General features: G+C 29.1%; 2 protein-coding genes across 2 annotated transcripts; one reads left to right on the forward strand and one right to left on the reverse strand.

Annotated features, from left to right (window-relative positions):
- Window positions 1-633: 633 nt before the first annotated feature.
- Window positions 634-7,614, reverse strand: LOC130672249 (spermine oxidase-like). Its single transcript, XM_057476688.1, has 9 exons — window positions 7,372-7,614; window positions 7,023-7,293; window positions 5,278-5,491; window positions 4,963-5,199; window positions 4,272-4,397; window positions 4,002-4,204; window positions 3,822-3,942; window positions 2,856-2,983; window positions 634-774 (listed from the first exon to the last, which is right to left on the reverse strand). Exons 1-9 carry the CDS (start codon window positions 7,571-7,573, stop codon window positions 729-731), a joined length of 1,548 nt encoding a protein of 515 aa, XP_057332671.1. The 5' UTR covers window positions 7,574-7,614; the 3' UTR covers window positions 634-728.
- Window positions 7,615-9,104: 1,490 nt separating this feature from the next.
- On the forward strand, window positions 9,105-13,083 carry LOC130672253 (glutaminyl-peptide cyclotransferase-like). Its single transcript, XM_057476699.1, has 6 exons — window positions 9,105-9,305; window positions 9,420-9,563; window positions 9,842-10,111; window positions 11,851-12,012; window positions 12,432-12,657; window positions 12,738-13,083. The coding sequence occupies exons 1-6, from the start codon at window positions 9,213-9,215 to the stop codon at window positions 12,887-12,889; spliced, it is 1,047 nt and encodes a 348-aa protein (XP_057332682.1). The 5' UTR covers window positions 9,105-9,212; the 3' UTR covers window positions 12,890-13,083.
- Window positions 13,084-13,698: the final 615 nt, after the last annotated feature.

Here is a 13,698-nt window from a genome sequence, read left to right on the forward strand (position 1 = left end):
TGAAAATAACGTGTATTTAACGGATTAGTTTAAAGTTTCAAGAAATGAAATATTTTTGAATATTTGAAAAAAAAAAATTTTTTTTTTAATTAATTTGAAAGGCTGATCTTGCTCACAATCAGTTCTTCGTATCGCTACTACGAGCGACATATATATACATATACTTTAAATAACAAATTTTTTTATAACGTAATTAATTAATTAATTAATTAATATTAATTTTATTATTGTGCTAATTTTGAATGTCGTATTGATGAGAAATAAAAATGATACTCGTTAAAGGTGCGATTTAAAATTTGAAACAAATTAAATAGTTTGTATATTGTAATTGCATATGTTTATAGTTTTTTAGAGTGTCATTAATAATTTCTTTTACGCGCATTTAATTATTGTAAGAGTGCTGATTTATTTTATATACGACGTATAAATATTATTTTATTTTATTAAGAAATTAATTAGTTTTTAAGAATTATATAAATATATATACTATTAAATAATTTTTTTATTCAGGGAAATAAACTGAATCTAAATCAATAAATATTTGTTTTTATTTATTTATAAATAATCATTTTAATTAATTAATTATATATTCTGAAAAAAAAATTTATGTTGATTACAATAAATAATTTAGTTTCTCAAGATACTTAAGGAATAACTCAAGCTGGTTCTATTCTCTATAGAAATTGTACTTTTCATCATAGATTCAATAAAGTATGCGGTGAAGTAAATTACAAAACAATGAGAACAGGTTCCCATAATTTATAGAGTACGAATCTACGAATGAAAGTTTTTTATTTAGAGCTGAGTTAATTTTTGTGAGATCAGATTCACGGATGTTAAGTTCGGAGTTGATTTTTTATAAGAACTATCTTATTTAAATTAAAATATAGACTTTTTTTGAATTATGTGTTTCCTGAGTCGAAAAATTTGATCTGATTTTAGTCTAACTAGATTATGTTTGAACTAATTGGTCTATCTTTAAAATTTTATAAAATTTTGAAGCTGCTTTTGATCTAAAGACGATCAAAAACAGATTAATAAAAATAATCACCAGTAAAAGTCTGATTTTGGTCTGGATAAAAACAAAAAAAGGCAAAATATTTTTATAAGAAAGTCTGATTTTGATCTAGAGGTGACCAAAACCAGACTAAAAATCATTGAAAACAAGTTTGAAAATAGTTTAAATAAGAAATACCAACAAAACTCGATTAAATTTCGCATGGTAATTAAATACAAATTAGGGCTATACAATTTAGCCGGTTAAGCCGGCTAAAAAAGTTAACCAAGCTAATTAGCTAGCTGACTGTTCGGCTTAGCTGGTTAACTTAAATTAGCTGAGCTAATTAGCTAAAGACTAAGCCAGCTAAATGGCTAATTAAATATTTTATCAAGTATCTATGTATAGTATCTACATTTAAATATTGTAATACACAGTAAAAAATATTGTGTATCTGTGTTAAAAACGGTCCGTGTTGAATTTTTTGTGTTGATTATTTTGTGTAAAATCAACACAATTCTCTGTGTTACTTTAAAATTTTTAATCGATCTACTATTCAACACTTTAAAAGTGTTACCTAGTACAAAAATCGATATTATCAACATTTATCAAGTGTTACTTTAAAATCAACACAAAAAAGTGTTGAAGCGACAGTTGAATTGTGTTAAAAAAATGTCTTTCTTCTATTCACGCGGGAAGCGACATTAAGCATCAGTTTTTCTTGGTTAGTTATTATTTTTGTGACATTGATTTTATTTATTTTCAATTAGACATAAAAAAATTAAGTTGACAAAGTTCATGATTCGTATAGTTTAAAAAAAAAAAAAATATTTAAAAAATTGCATCTGTAGCTTTTTTACTTTTCTACGTGCGCACATTTTTATTTTTTATTTTTTTTTTTTCGTAATTGATTTGTTGATAAAAAAATTGAAAAATTGTTAACTGTCTGGTAACTTTAGGATCATGTTTACTATCACAAAATAGCTAAATGTTAAATAATAATTGTTGACACTTTTGATATCCTAAAAATAATTAACGGTACAAAAATAAAATGTAAAAGTTAACATTATTATTGTGTCGCCATTAACATTTAAAAAGTGTTGAAGTTACTTCTCATATTACTCGCATTGTGTGTTGAAATTTAACAGAAACAGTCTGTGTTGAAAAATAACACAAATATTGTGTGGACCGTTTCTAACATACAGATTGTGTTGATTTTAACACAATATTTTTTACTGTGAGTAAAATTCGATTGGAAATTGGTTCGATTGGAAATCAATAAATTCGCTTTTTCTGGCGACAAACAGCCAAGATCGGAAATTTGTGCCTTTTTGAATTCCACCAAAGTAATGGAGAGTCTGCCTTCGGAATGGCAGGCTCTCGGTTAAATTTTCCTATTTCTTTCTCAATAGCAGTTTGGCCTTCGAGACTTGCCATTCTCTGTAAATTTCCAGACAACCCGCGTACAGGATTAAAAAGATACTCTAAATTCTTTTCTCTTTGATTCTTACTAGAATCAGGTTCATTTACTGGAACTCGCTCTGTCATTTCTATCAGTTTTTCTTTAATCTTATCTTGATACTGTCCGAACTATCTTTATAAAGGCTTAGCCTTTAGCTAATTAGCTCAGCTAATTTAAGTTAACCAGCTAAGCTGAACAGTCAGCTAGCTAATTAGCTTGGTTAACTTTTTTAGCCGGCTTAACCGGCTAAATTGTAAAGTCTTAATACAAATAAAAAGTTCAATTGAATAGAAATTCATAATTATTATGATTTTATTGAAACAAAACTAACGAATAGTTTTGACAAAAATATTATAGTACGTTATTCAAAATTAATGTTTAATTAAATTTATTTACTTTTTAATAATTATTTTTTTTTTACTATAATACTTTATTATGCGATTAGCTTCACGCCATCCGGATTCAATCGCTCCGTGAACTGTACTATACTTATGAGAGGTAACTTCACCAGCGAACTGCAGTACCTAAAAAAAAATTATCAGTAAACATTTTAATTACAAAATATTCTTATACAGAATGTGCAAATAGTATTAATATCATTCGATTCAAACTTCTAATTGATATTAATGTTCAATTCGATACGAATAGTTGAAATTAGTTGCACATCCCTTACCCATACAAAGTTTGGAAATTGGCCCTAGATTAGGCCATTACTAGGCCAAGAATGTCGATTAATGGCTCAGCAATGGAAATTTTCATTGGCCGATAAACGGCTTATAGTCGGGATGATAACCTCGGCCCATTAATGGCGCTCGAATATCGGCCGATTAATGGTAGCCAGCAATCAGCCAAGCAAGCAAATAGATTTAATTAATAAAAAATTTTATTTTTATTATCCTAGTAGAATTCATGATCATTAACGTTTAAACTATTTAAGTGAAGTAAATGATGTGAAAAAAACTTGGTGAAAATTTTGCTGGGCTCTGGGCGCGAACTGCCGTCCTTCTGATTGCTGAGTCTGAACACTGGCTACTGGACGAACCTACTAATGTTAAGCTGATAATTTAATATGATCTCCTTATTCAGTCTACTTAAACAACAATCAATCATGGAACACTGATTCACCAACAGTAGCCCAACGTTGCGAACCGATAATCGGCCAGTCGTAAGCAGCCATTCATTGGCCAGCCATCGGCAGCGTCGTTTAAAAAATTAAACGGCTGCTGGTAATTAACCAGGTTTGGGCCATTACTAATTGCCAATGCTTGGCCGAGTGACGGCAGTCAGACATCGGCCGATCTACGGCATTTTTTCCATTAACGGCGACTTTGTATGGGTAGTACTTTTAATTGAAATACAAACAGGTTTATTGTATTGTACAACTGGTTCAGCCAAATCTTCAATATGAACATCAGCGGCATCAGCTTGTAGCCCGCGGAAGCTGTAAGTTCCTAAAAAATTTTCATTGGAATTCCAAAGACTCCTAAAAAATGAATCACTTGTTAAAAAATAATTGATATTTTATATTTATAACAAATATACCTCTTTACTATCGCCGGCTCTGTAAGCTTATAGGTTTTTCCAAAAAATTTTTTAATAAATTGTTTTACTTGTTGTCGAAACAATTCTTCAGGAATCAACTCCATCTCAGTTACATACGGCCCAGTTACCCAGAAAAGAATTAATTTCGGCCTGTATTCGACTCTCTCTCCTTCAGAAATTCCCAGCATCCACCTTTTTTGCGGCTAAAATTAAAATATTGCAATAAAAAAATATTGATATGATCAAAATATTCAATATTTAAATTCCTACGTCATTTTCAATTTCGCGTCTGTCTTCTTCAGTCCAGTAAATAGCTCTGCTATAAACTGGATCATCTAACCACCAAGGATTATCATAATAAAGAATTATTTTAGCTGTATGCCCAAAAGAATAATTCTAAAAAAAATTTATAATTTAAAGGCATGTGTAAAAAAAATTAATTCCAGAAAGATTCAAAAAAAGTTCGACATGTGGAACTTCTACACTTGAGACAGATTCGAACTTTGAGTGAAACTTTTTGGAACTTTTGTAATTTTGATGTTAAAAAAAAAGTTTACCTAGGACTTTATATGTTCGAAATTTGAGTAAAAAAAGAACTTGTAAAAAAAAAAACGTTTATCTTAAGACGCATTTTCACTACATTTTACCCCCGTTCCGAAAAAGTTCACATTAGAAACCAATAGCTCCATAAAAATAAAAAAACGTTCATAAAAAGTTCAAAATTTGAGGTTTTTAAACTTTTTCGAAACGAGGGTAAAAAAAAAATATGTTTCAAACAAATTCTTTTTTTACTCAAAATTCGCTCATATAAAGTTCTAGATAAACTTTTTTTTACTATCAAAATTACAAAAGTTCTATTCTGTCTCAAATTTAGAAGATCCACACGTCGAATTTTTTTGAATCTTTCTGGAATGAATTTTTTTTACACGGGAGTTAAAAAAAATATTATTGTAATTATTACTTTAATTGCATTTAGTTTTGTTTTAGGCAGGGGCGGACTGAATAATTTATCACAATGTTTTTGGAGTACACCTAAAGATACTGTTACTATGACGTGGTCAGCAAAATATTCACACCCATCAGCAGTTGTCACTTTGACAACAGGATGGTTTTTATTCAATTTTATTTCAGTAACTTTGGTATGTAATTTAGTTGCATTTTTTACTGGAAGCTCTTCTTCTGGATTTGGATATTTTTTCTACCATTAATTAATATCATTATAATTAGTAACTAATAATAATAATAATGATGATTTATATATAGAATAATAAAAAACCATAAGTATATCTAAAATAGTAGAGTAACTTCGTTCTTTCCAATTAATTAGTTGATCACCTTCCGAGTAGTCGTAATCTTTTGGACCTTTTGATGAAATTTCATGCCAGGTTTTTCCAGCACTTGATATCATTGTTAACATATCTAATAAATGTAACAATGGCTTATGAAGATCAGGAGTTATTTCTGGATGTTTTTTGAAGTAACGATTGAATCTAAGAAATTGAAAAAAATTAAACTACACTCAGAAAATTAAATGATAGAAATTACTATCTAGTTATGGTAAAATTTATTACCATCAATCCGATAGTAGTGAATACAATCATCTAGATAGTATTCACTACTACCGGATTGATGGTAAAAATTTTACCATAACTAGATAGTAATTCCTATGGTTGCGTAACATTTCAACCAAAGACAAAATAACCGCGACAAAATAACCGCGACAAAATAACCGACGACAAAATAACCGACGACAAAATAACCGAATGACAAATAACCGAACGACAAAATAACCGCCCTTTTATCACGGTTTTTGTGTGTTATGTCACCGGTTATTTTGTCATTCGGTTATTTTGTCATTTGGTTATTTTGTCGTCGGTTATTTTGTCACGGTTATTTTGTCGTGGTTATTTTGTCTGCGGTTATTTAAGCGTGACACCAATTCCTATTATATAATTTTCTGAGTGTTGTTCACAGATATTTCCAGGTAAAAAAAAAACTTAAATTTAACTTAAATTTAAGTCAACTAAACCAGAAACAAGTCATAAAAAGCGTTCAATTTTGACATGCTTATTGCTAACTTCCCTACTTAGTATCTGTTTAAGTCAAAAAAGTCAAATTTGACTCGATTTTGATTTTATTATAATATCGCGTTACTGATGCCATAAGGGCGTATCCCGAAAAAAGTACCCTTGAAAAGGCATAAGGGCCTATAAAAAATTTTTTTTCAGGAATCAACGTAGTTATGCCTGAAACCGGCAGAAATGCAAAAAAAAAATTTGGTACGCCCTTATGGCACCCTGGGTACCTACCGGGTGCTATAAGGGCGTACCAAAAAATTTCAAATTTGAAAAAAATTTTTTTTCGTCATTTCTACGCGTTTCAAGTTAAAGTACGTTGTTTCCCGAAAAAAAAATTTTTTGGTACGCCCTTATGGCTCCCGGTGGGTACCCCAGGTGCCATTAGGGCGTACCAAAATTTTTTTTTGCATTTCTGCCCGTTTCAGGCATAACTACGTCGATTCTCGAAAAAAATTTATTGGTACGCCCTTATGGCATTTGTAACGCAATATGTAATCAATGCATTTGTATTTTCAAAAATTACTTTATGGCAATTGTTTGAGACAATATATATTCAAAAGTTACTGATCATTTAAAAATTGTAATTTTTTGATAAAAAATTGCCCGTACATTAATTATACCCTGGTCAAATAATATATTTACTTAAGTCGCTCTGCATTATTTACATTAATACATCTGTGAACTCTGCAACTTCACTATGTAATTATTACAGCCTTAAAATGTGAAAATTACATACTTAGGTTTACAGAACACACAATGTAAAAATAACATTTTTTGTTCTGTAAATATTACATAAGTCAATTTACAAAGAAACTTCTTTAAACTTTACAGACTTTTCTGTAATTTCTACAGAACTATTTTTTCCATGTAAGTCGTCTTATCTTACGGTTACGAATAATTTTTTCCGTGTGGTATGGAATTTAAACAATCACAGTATACTCACTGAATTTCTACTAATTCGCCAAATGAGCCAGTTTTTAATTTGTTTATATCTACGAACTCATCTTTTTTCTCATCATCAACATGAAGTAATAGCGGAGTTGCTATTTCTTCAGGTATTATGTGCCCTGATGATCCAAAAATTTTATTTGTCCAGTTAAAACCTTTATGTTCAGTAGATTTTTCAAGAAGATCCAACGGCCACGCTAATCTAAATGCCGCATTATTTTTTTCTCCATGAACCCACTCGGCTCCTATGTCGACTATATATTCACCTTGAGTATACAATTAATAGTTATAATTAATTGTCTACAATAAACAATATTAATATAATAATTAACAAAATTGTATACCGATTTTTGTAGAAAAAATTCTCCCGCCAATTCGATGTTCCGCTTCAAAAATAGTGATATCAGAAAATCCATTTAGCAGAAGTCTTGAAGCTGCTGCAATACCAGATGCACCTGAACCAACAATTATTATTCTTGGAGAGTTTTCTGCAGAAGACGTCACACAGTCTATGAGATAAATATAAAATAAAAGTGATATTCTCATCGTTACACAGAAGCAATTGTCAGAATATGACGTTACGAACGCAGTTCGTTATCATTGAGACCTATTGCATAAGCAGATGAATATGATGTATATAATAATTAACTTTATTATATCAATGTTAAAGTTCATATAATTTTTCTTAATTAGGTTATCAATCTAAATAGACTTCATAATATATACATATATTAGGGTGTGTCATTTTAAGGCTATATATTTTATTTTAAGTATATAGAAAATAAAAAATGCCACTGGGCTAAAGGGTTTAAGTCCAATAGCGGCTTAGCTCATCAAAAAATTCGATTTCCCATTTAAATAACACGGGAAATTTTTTTTTAACTTTGAGTGTTTTTAACTCGTGAACAAATCAATAGATCGAATTGACTAATACGCATTCTTGTAGGAAATTGAACGCTCTACAAAAAAGGTCTCTTATCATTTTTCGATCAATCCATCTGTTCTAAAGTTATCAGAGCTCGAAGTCAAGTTATACTAAATTTCGAGATCTTTTTACTTTTCCGGCAAAACTATCAGACTTATCATAAAATGTTGTGAAGTCTTTTTTGTAGACAATTTTATTTTATAATAATTATCTCTGATAAAATTTTTCGAAATTCCGCAATGTTTTCTAGTTATTTCCATTTTAATGTCGAGCTCTTTAAATCGATCAGATCACTACTTTTTTAAGAGCTTGAAATAAAAATGAAGTTAACTAGAAAACAATGCGGAATTTGAAAAAACTTTATTGATAATAATTTGTAGAGAATAAAATTGTCAACAAAAAAGACCCTTCAAAATTTTATGATAAGTCTGATAGTTTTGCGGAAAAAGTAAAAAGATCTCGAAATTTACAATAACTTGACTTCGAGCTTCAATAACTTTTGAACAGATGGATTGATCGAAAAATGATAAGAGACCTTTTTTGTAGAGCGTTCAATTTCCTACAAAAATTTGTATTAGTCAATTCGATCTATTGATTTTTTCACGAGTTAAAAATACTCAAAGTTAAAAAAAAAATTTCCCGTGTTATTTAAATGGGAAATCGAATTTTTTGATGAGCTAAGCCGCTATTGGACTTACACCCTTTAGCCCAGCGGCATTTTTTATTTTCTATATACTACCAGATTTTCTGGTATAGCAGTAAAAAAAAAAATATAGCCTTAAAATGACACACCCTAATATCTATATATTTGCATACTTATATTTTACTCATTTTTCGAGGACAGTAATGTGTCTTTTTAAAAGACATCTTAAAGTTGTCTCTATGCTTCTTAGAAATTAATATCGTACTGTATAGATTATAATTTGGCGCGAATCGCCGTTAAAATTTCCAACGCAACGGTCGGTTCAAAATCCTCAAGATTCAAATTAAAGTCATCATAGAGACTACGATCTAAGATGCCACGTTTAAATACTTTGGTCCATTGAACGGAGATGAATAATTTAATTTATTGTCCTGACGAAATCAAACAATTCAACGTTCAAAAAAAATAAACGCGCATGCGCCAGTAAAAGGATCAAAGGCCTTGAGTAGGGAAAAGTAAAATGGCGTCTACAGAATTAGACCGAGCACCATGTTAGCGTGTCATCGTTTATTGCTGAAAGTAGTGTCCAGTCTAATCGAAACTCTCATGCTGTCAAAATGTACCGATTATGGTTAAACTTTTTTTTACTGTCATTAGTTTCTTGTGTAACGTCACAAAATAATTTCCCTTTGTCGTTCCGTAATGCCAAAGTTCGTACCATATGTTTATGTATATTTTTATATATTTAAATACCATTGTTATTATTTAAATATGTATCATATGTTATGTTATTGATAAGTAATATTTTTGTTTATTTTTTTCAGCATGAACACGTGGCAAAAAATTTATCGAATACTCAAATTCAAAGTCTCGCTTCATTGTCAAATGTATCGCATGTAGAGGAGATTTTAAATGAAATTTGTATTGTCAGAGTCGTTGGTAGTTTAAATCATGCTAAAGTTAAAAATGTATGTAAAATATTGATGACACTCTAGTTAACTGACGTCTAATAATTTTTTGATTTTTAGAAACGATCAATTGTAAAAAAAAATATTTTAAAAAATTGCACCTGTAGCTTTTTTAATTTTCTACATGTGCATATTTTTATTTTTATTTTTTTTTTATAATTGACTTGTTGAATCAAATTCGAAAATTGTTAATTGATTAGTAATTTCAAGATCATAAATTATTTTAACAAACTAGTATTTATTGATACCATAATTTTATTTATTTATTTACTTTTTAGTATATAAAAAAAACGATGAAAAATCTTGGCTGGAGTATAGAGAGAGACGAATTTTATGATGTGACCCCAACATTCGGAAAATTAAAATTTGAAAATATAATAGCAACATTAAATCCGAATGCTAAGAGATATTTAAGCTTAGCTTGTCATTATGACTCGAAATATACCAGAGAAGGTAACTTTGTTGGAGCTACAGACAGTGCAGTACCTTGTGCTCAATTAATAAACTTGGCTACTGTTATGAAAAGTCAATTGGAACCACTCAAAAATGTTGGTATTATTTTTAAATCAATTTTTATATAAATTTAATTAAAGTACTTCGACCTTTAATAATCGGATGAGAAATACTTCTCATGATACAGCATCAAAACTTCAAGTTTCAGTACCTCTACAGCTAGTTGAAAAAAGCCAATGCCGCGAATGAATATTTACGTAAATGATTGTTCTGTGATTAAGTTTTATAAAAATTAGTGTGAATAATTTATTTATTTATTTATTTAACGCCAATTGGCTATACACTAATGAAATATAATATGATAAATAGGGCTCTAGGGCAAAATAACTCAGACAAAACGACTCGAACAATGACAACTCTGGACAAAACAACTCCAGTCAAAACGACTCGGTACAAAAACAACTCCGGTCAAAACAACTTTATACAAAAACAACTCCTATATAATTATAAAAGCTCAAAAGAAAATTACTCTACATAAAGATAATATTATTGATTATTCGTATTGCAAAAGTAGCTTCTTGGTACTGGCTGAGAATGAGGCAATTGTATTGCCAAAAAAGTCGATGTCCGAACAATTTCGATTGACTAGTCTTGCTATTCTATTAAGTGAACCATGAACTACGTAATTTTTATTCGATTTGACAGTGTAGAGTAGTCGAGATATTCTGAGACCAGGTATAGGGCTAACAAACCCAAACATTTCAAGTGTTTTCGGTGAGTCTATTAGACTGTTGATAACTTTGTATACAAATGTCAAATCCGCGACTTCCCTTCGGCTTTGCAGGCTGCTTATTTTAAATTTGTATAATAAATAGTATTCATAATTTCTGATTATTTACAAATTGCAAATGATAATTTACGCTTACGCTAATAGTTTATTATACTATTGGTCTTAAATTAACTTATTTCTGGCTGTTGACACTGAACCTTTGAGTTCCAATGCAGATAATCCTGAAAAATATAGTGGGTAACTCAGGATCAAGATTTCAGACTGCGGGTGATGTCAGCCAACTTCACCCTGGTTTGAAATTGTTGTTTTTCATCCCTTGCCACAATATACTATTTATAAATTTCACTGAGAATATTTTATAAATTCCTTTAGAAAATACAAAATTTCTGATCAATTTTTATAAAAAAAACTTATAATTTATCGGAATATTTGTACTGGGAATATTAATTCTTTATCAGTTTTTTCTTTTTTTTTTTCATATACTACTACTTCTTATAATATTTTTATGATTTTTATTTTTAAATCCTTTTGAATTTCTATATAAATACAACATAAAATTTCTTTAAAAAATTATAAGAAATATTAAACATCCATTTATTAGTCGGCTTACTCGATTTTATTTTTCCTCACAGCGTAATTTTGCAATAAGTCTTAATTCGTCGATTAGATTCCAAGAATATTAGTTCAGAAGTTTATCTATGTGTAAATATATATAGAATACAACGCGTCTTGTCATCACGATAGTACTCACAATTTTTATTGGGTTTAAATAAAATCTTGAGTTTTTTCTTTGAGCGATTAATTTGATCGTTCGAAAATGAACTAAATCAGCTCAATATTTTTAAAATAGAGGTCTATTATGGTCACAACTTTTTAACGAACTGACTAAATTAGATTCTGTTAAACTTACATTGAAACCTGAAGTTCAAAATTACTTTCAAGAAATCTACTCTTGTTACGGCTGTCAGATGACATTTTTTTTATATTTATTTCTAATTACTACATAGTTCAATAAATAAATATCATTTTTTTCTTAATTTATAGGCTGATTTAAGTTTAATGTTCATATTCTTCGATGGAGAAGAAGCATTTGATACATGGGGACCCAAAGATTCAATTTACGGTGCTAGACATTTAGCTGATAAATGGCACTCTGTTAAACAAACTTATGGAGAAGAAAATGATATCAGTAATTTAGATAAAATGGTAAGAATTTATTCATATGCATTTTGTCTTCCGTAACTTTTAAATTGCTAACGGTCTTTCAGTTTAACTTTTTTCATGGCTCGGTTTCAAGTTATTCGATCGTAAAAAGAACCGTTTAATTGCACACATGTTCAGCTAATTTTAAAAAATATCTACACAGAGAAAAAGTATTTCTTGGTGCAAGAAATATTTTTTATTATAAAGTGAAAAAAAAATTTTCTTACGACTAGAAAAAATTTCTTGGCTCAAGAAAATTCAAAAAAATGTTTTCGCGCCCCAAAAAAAAATTTTTGTTTCTAATTTATAATAAAAAAAATTTCTTGGGACAAATATAAATTTTTTGTGTCAAGAAATTCTTTTTTTCTGTGTATGGAAATTTTATTTTTAAAAAACTACGAATTAAATGAATTATTTTACAGGATGTTTTAGTACTTTTGGATTTACTGGGAGCACCAAATCCAAATTTTTACAATTTTTTTGACAATACCGCGCGTTGGTATTCTCAATTAATTTTAGCAGAAAATCGCCTCCATGAATTGTCGCTATTAAAAAATTACGACGGTCATATTCCATCACGAAAATATTTCCAGCCTCAGTCTGTGTCATCTTACATCGAAGATGATCATATTCCATTTTTAAAAAAAAGTGAGTTTTATACTGAAGCTAATCGATTATTAATTGTAGTGATGACATGACTAAGTAAGCAAATGTTATTTATTTTATAGATGTACCAATTCTGCATTTAATACCGCACCCATTTCCGGATGTGTGGCATAAACCCAGTGATAATTTAAAAAATATCGATCTAACGACAACGGAAAACTTGAACAAAATTATACGAGTATTTGTGGCAACTTATTTTGGGCTTAGTGTATAATACACTAGAGCTTTAAAATTGTTTTAAGTCAAAAACAAAAACTTAATTATACTTAATTTTTAATTTAAAAGTCTTGTTGATTTTACTATTTTTAAATAATTATATTTAAATACCAATTGTTGATAAATTAAAGTTATTTTATTTCAATTTTATACAATCATGTAAATAAAATATTTATACTAAAACTACTCTAATTTGGATATTGATGGTAATATAAGCGATCGTTAACGATGTTTTGTTAACACAAGAAGATTCGTTGCCATCTTTTCTACGTGTGGTATCTGTGATATGGTTCAATTGCACTTGTTTTCATCGTCCTGCTTCCATGCAGGATAGCACTTTGTCCTGGTTGAACTCCTCAACGAATTTTCTTATGTTAACAGAACATCGTTAACGATCGCCTATATTACTAAAATTACACAATTTTTTCAAGTATAAATTTATATGCTTTATTTTTCTATGAATATTATTGTTTTTATATTTAAAATTTATAGTCTTTACTATTCAATACTTGATAATTTTTTGAAAATTTTATTTCAATGTATCTTTAATTTTACAATTTTTTTTTTTATTAACAATTCGTTTCTTAAACTTAGGGTAGAGATACCGTTTTCGGTCACTTTAGGGTCAGTTTTGGACACTTAAAAAATTAAAACTTTTTGATTAATTTAAATGAAGTATTAAATGCCCAAAAATGGAGCAGTGGCCACAACTGGTACTTCTACCCTATACTAACCCAAAGAGCACAAAACAACTTTAAGATGTTTTTTAAAAGAATAAGACAAATTTTATTTTGTATCAGAACCAAC

The sequence above is a fragment of the Microplitis mediator genome, chromosome 7, assembly GCF_029852145.1.
Source record: "Microplitis mediator isolate UGA2020A chromosome 7, iyMicMedi2.1, whole genome shotgun sequence".
In the NCBI taxonomy this organism is placed as follows: Eukaryota; Metazoa; Arthropoda; class Insecta; order Hymenoptera; family Braconidae; genus Microplitis; species Microplitis mediator.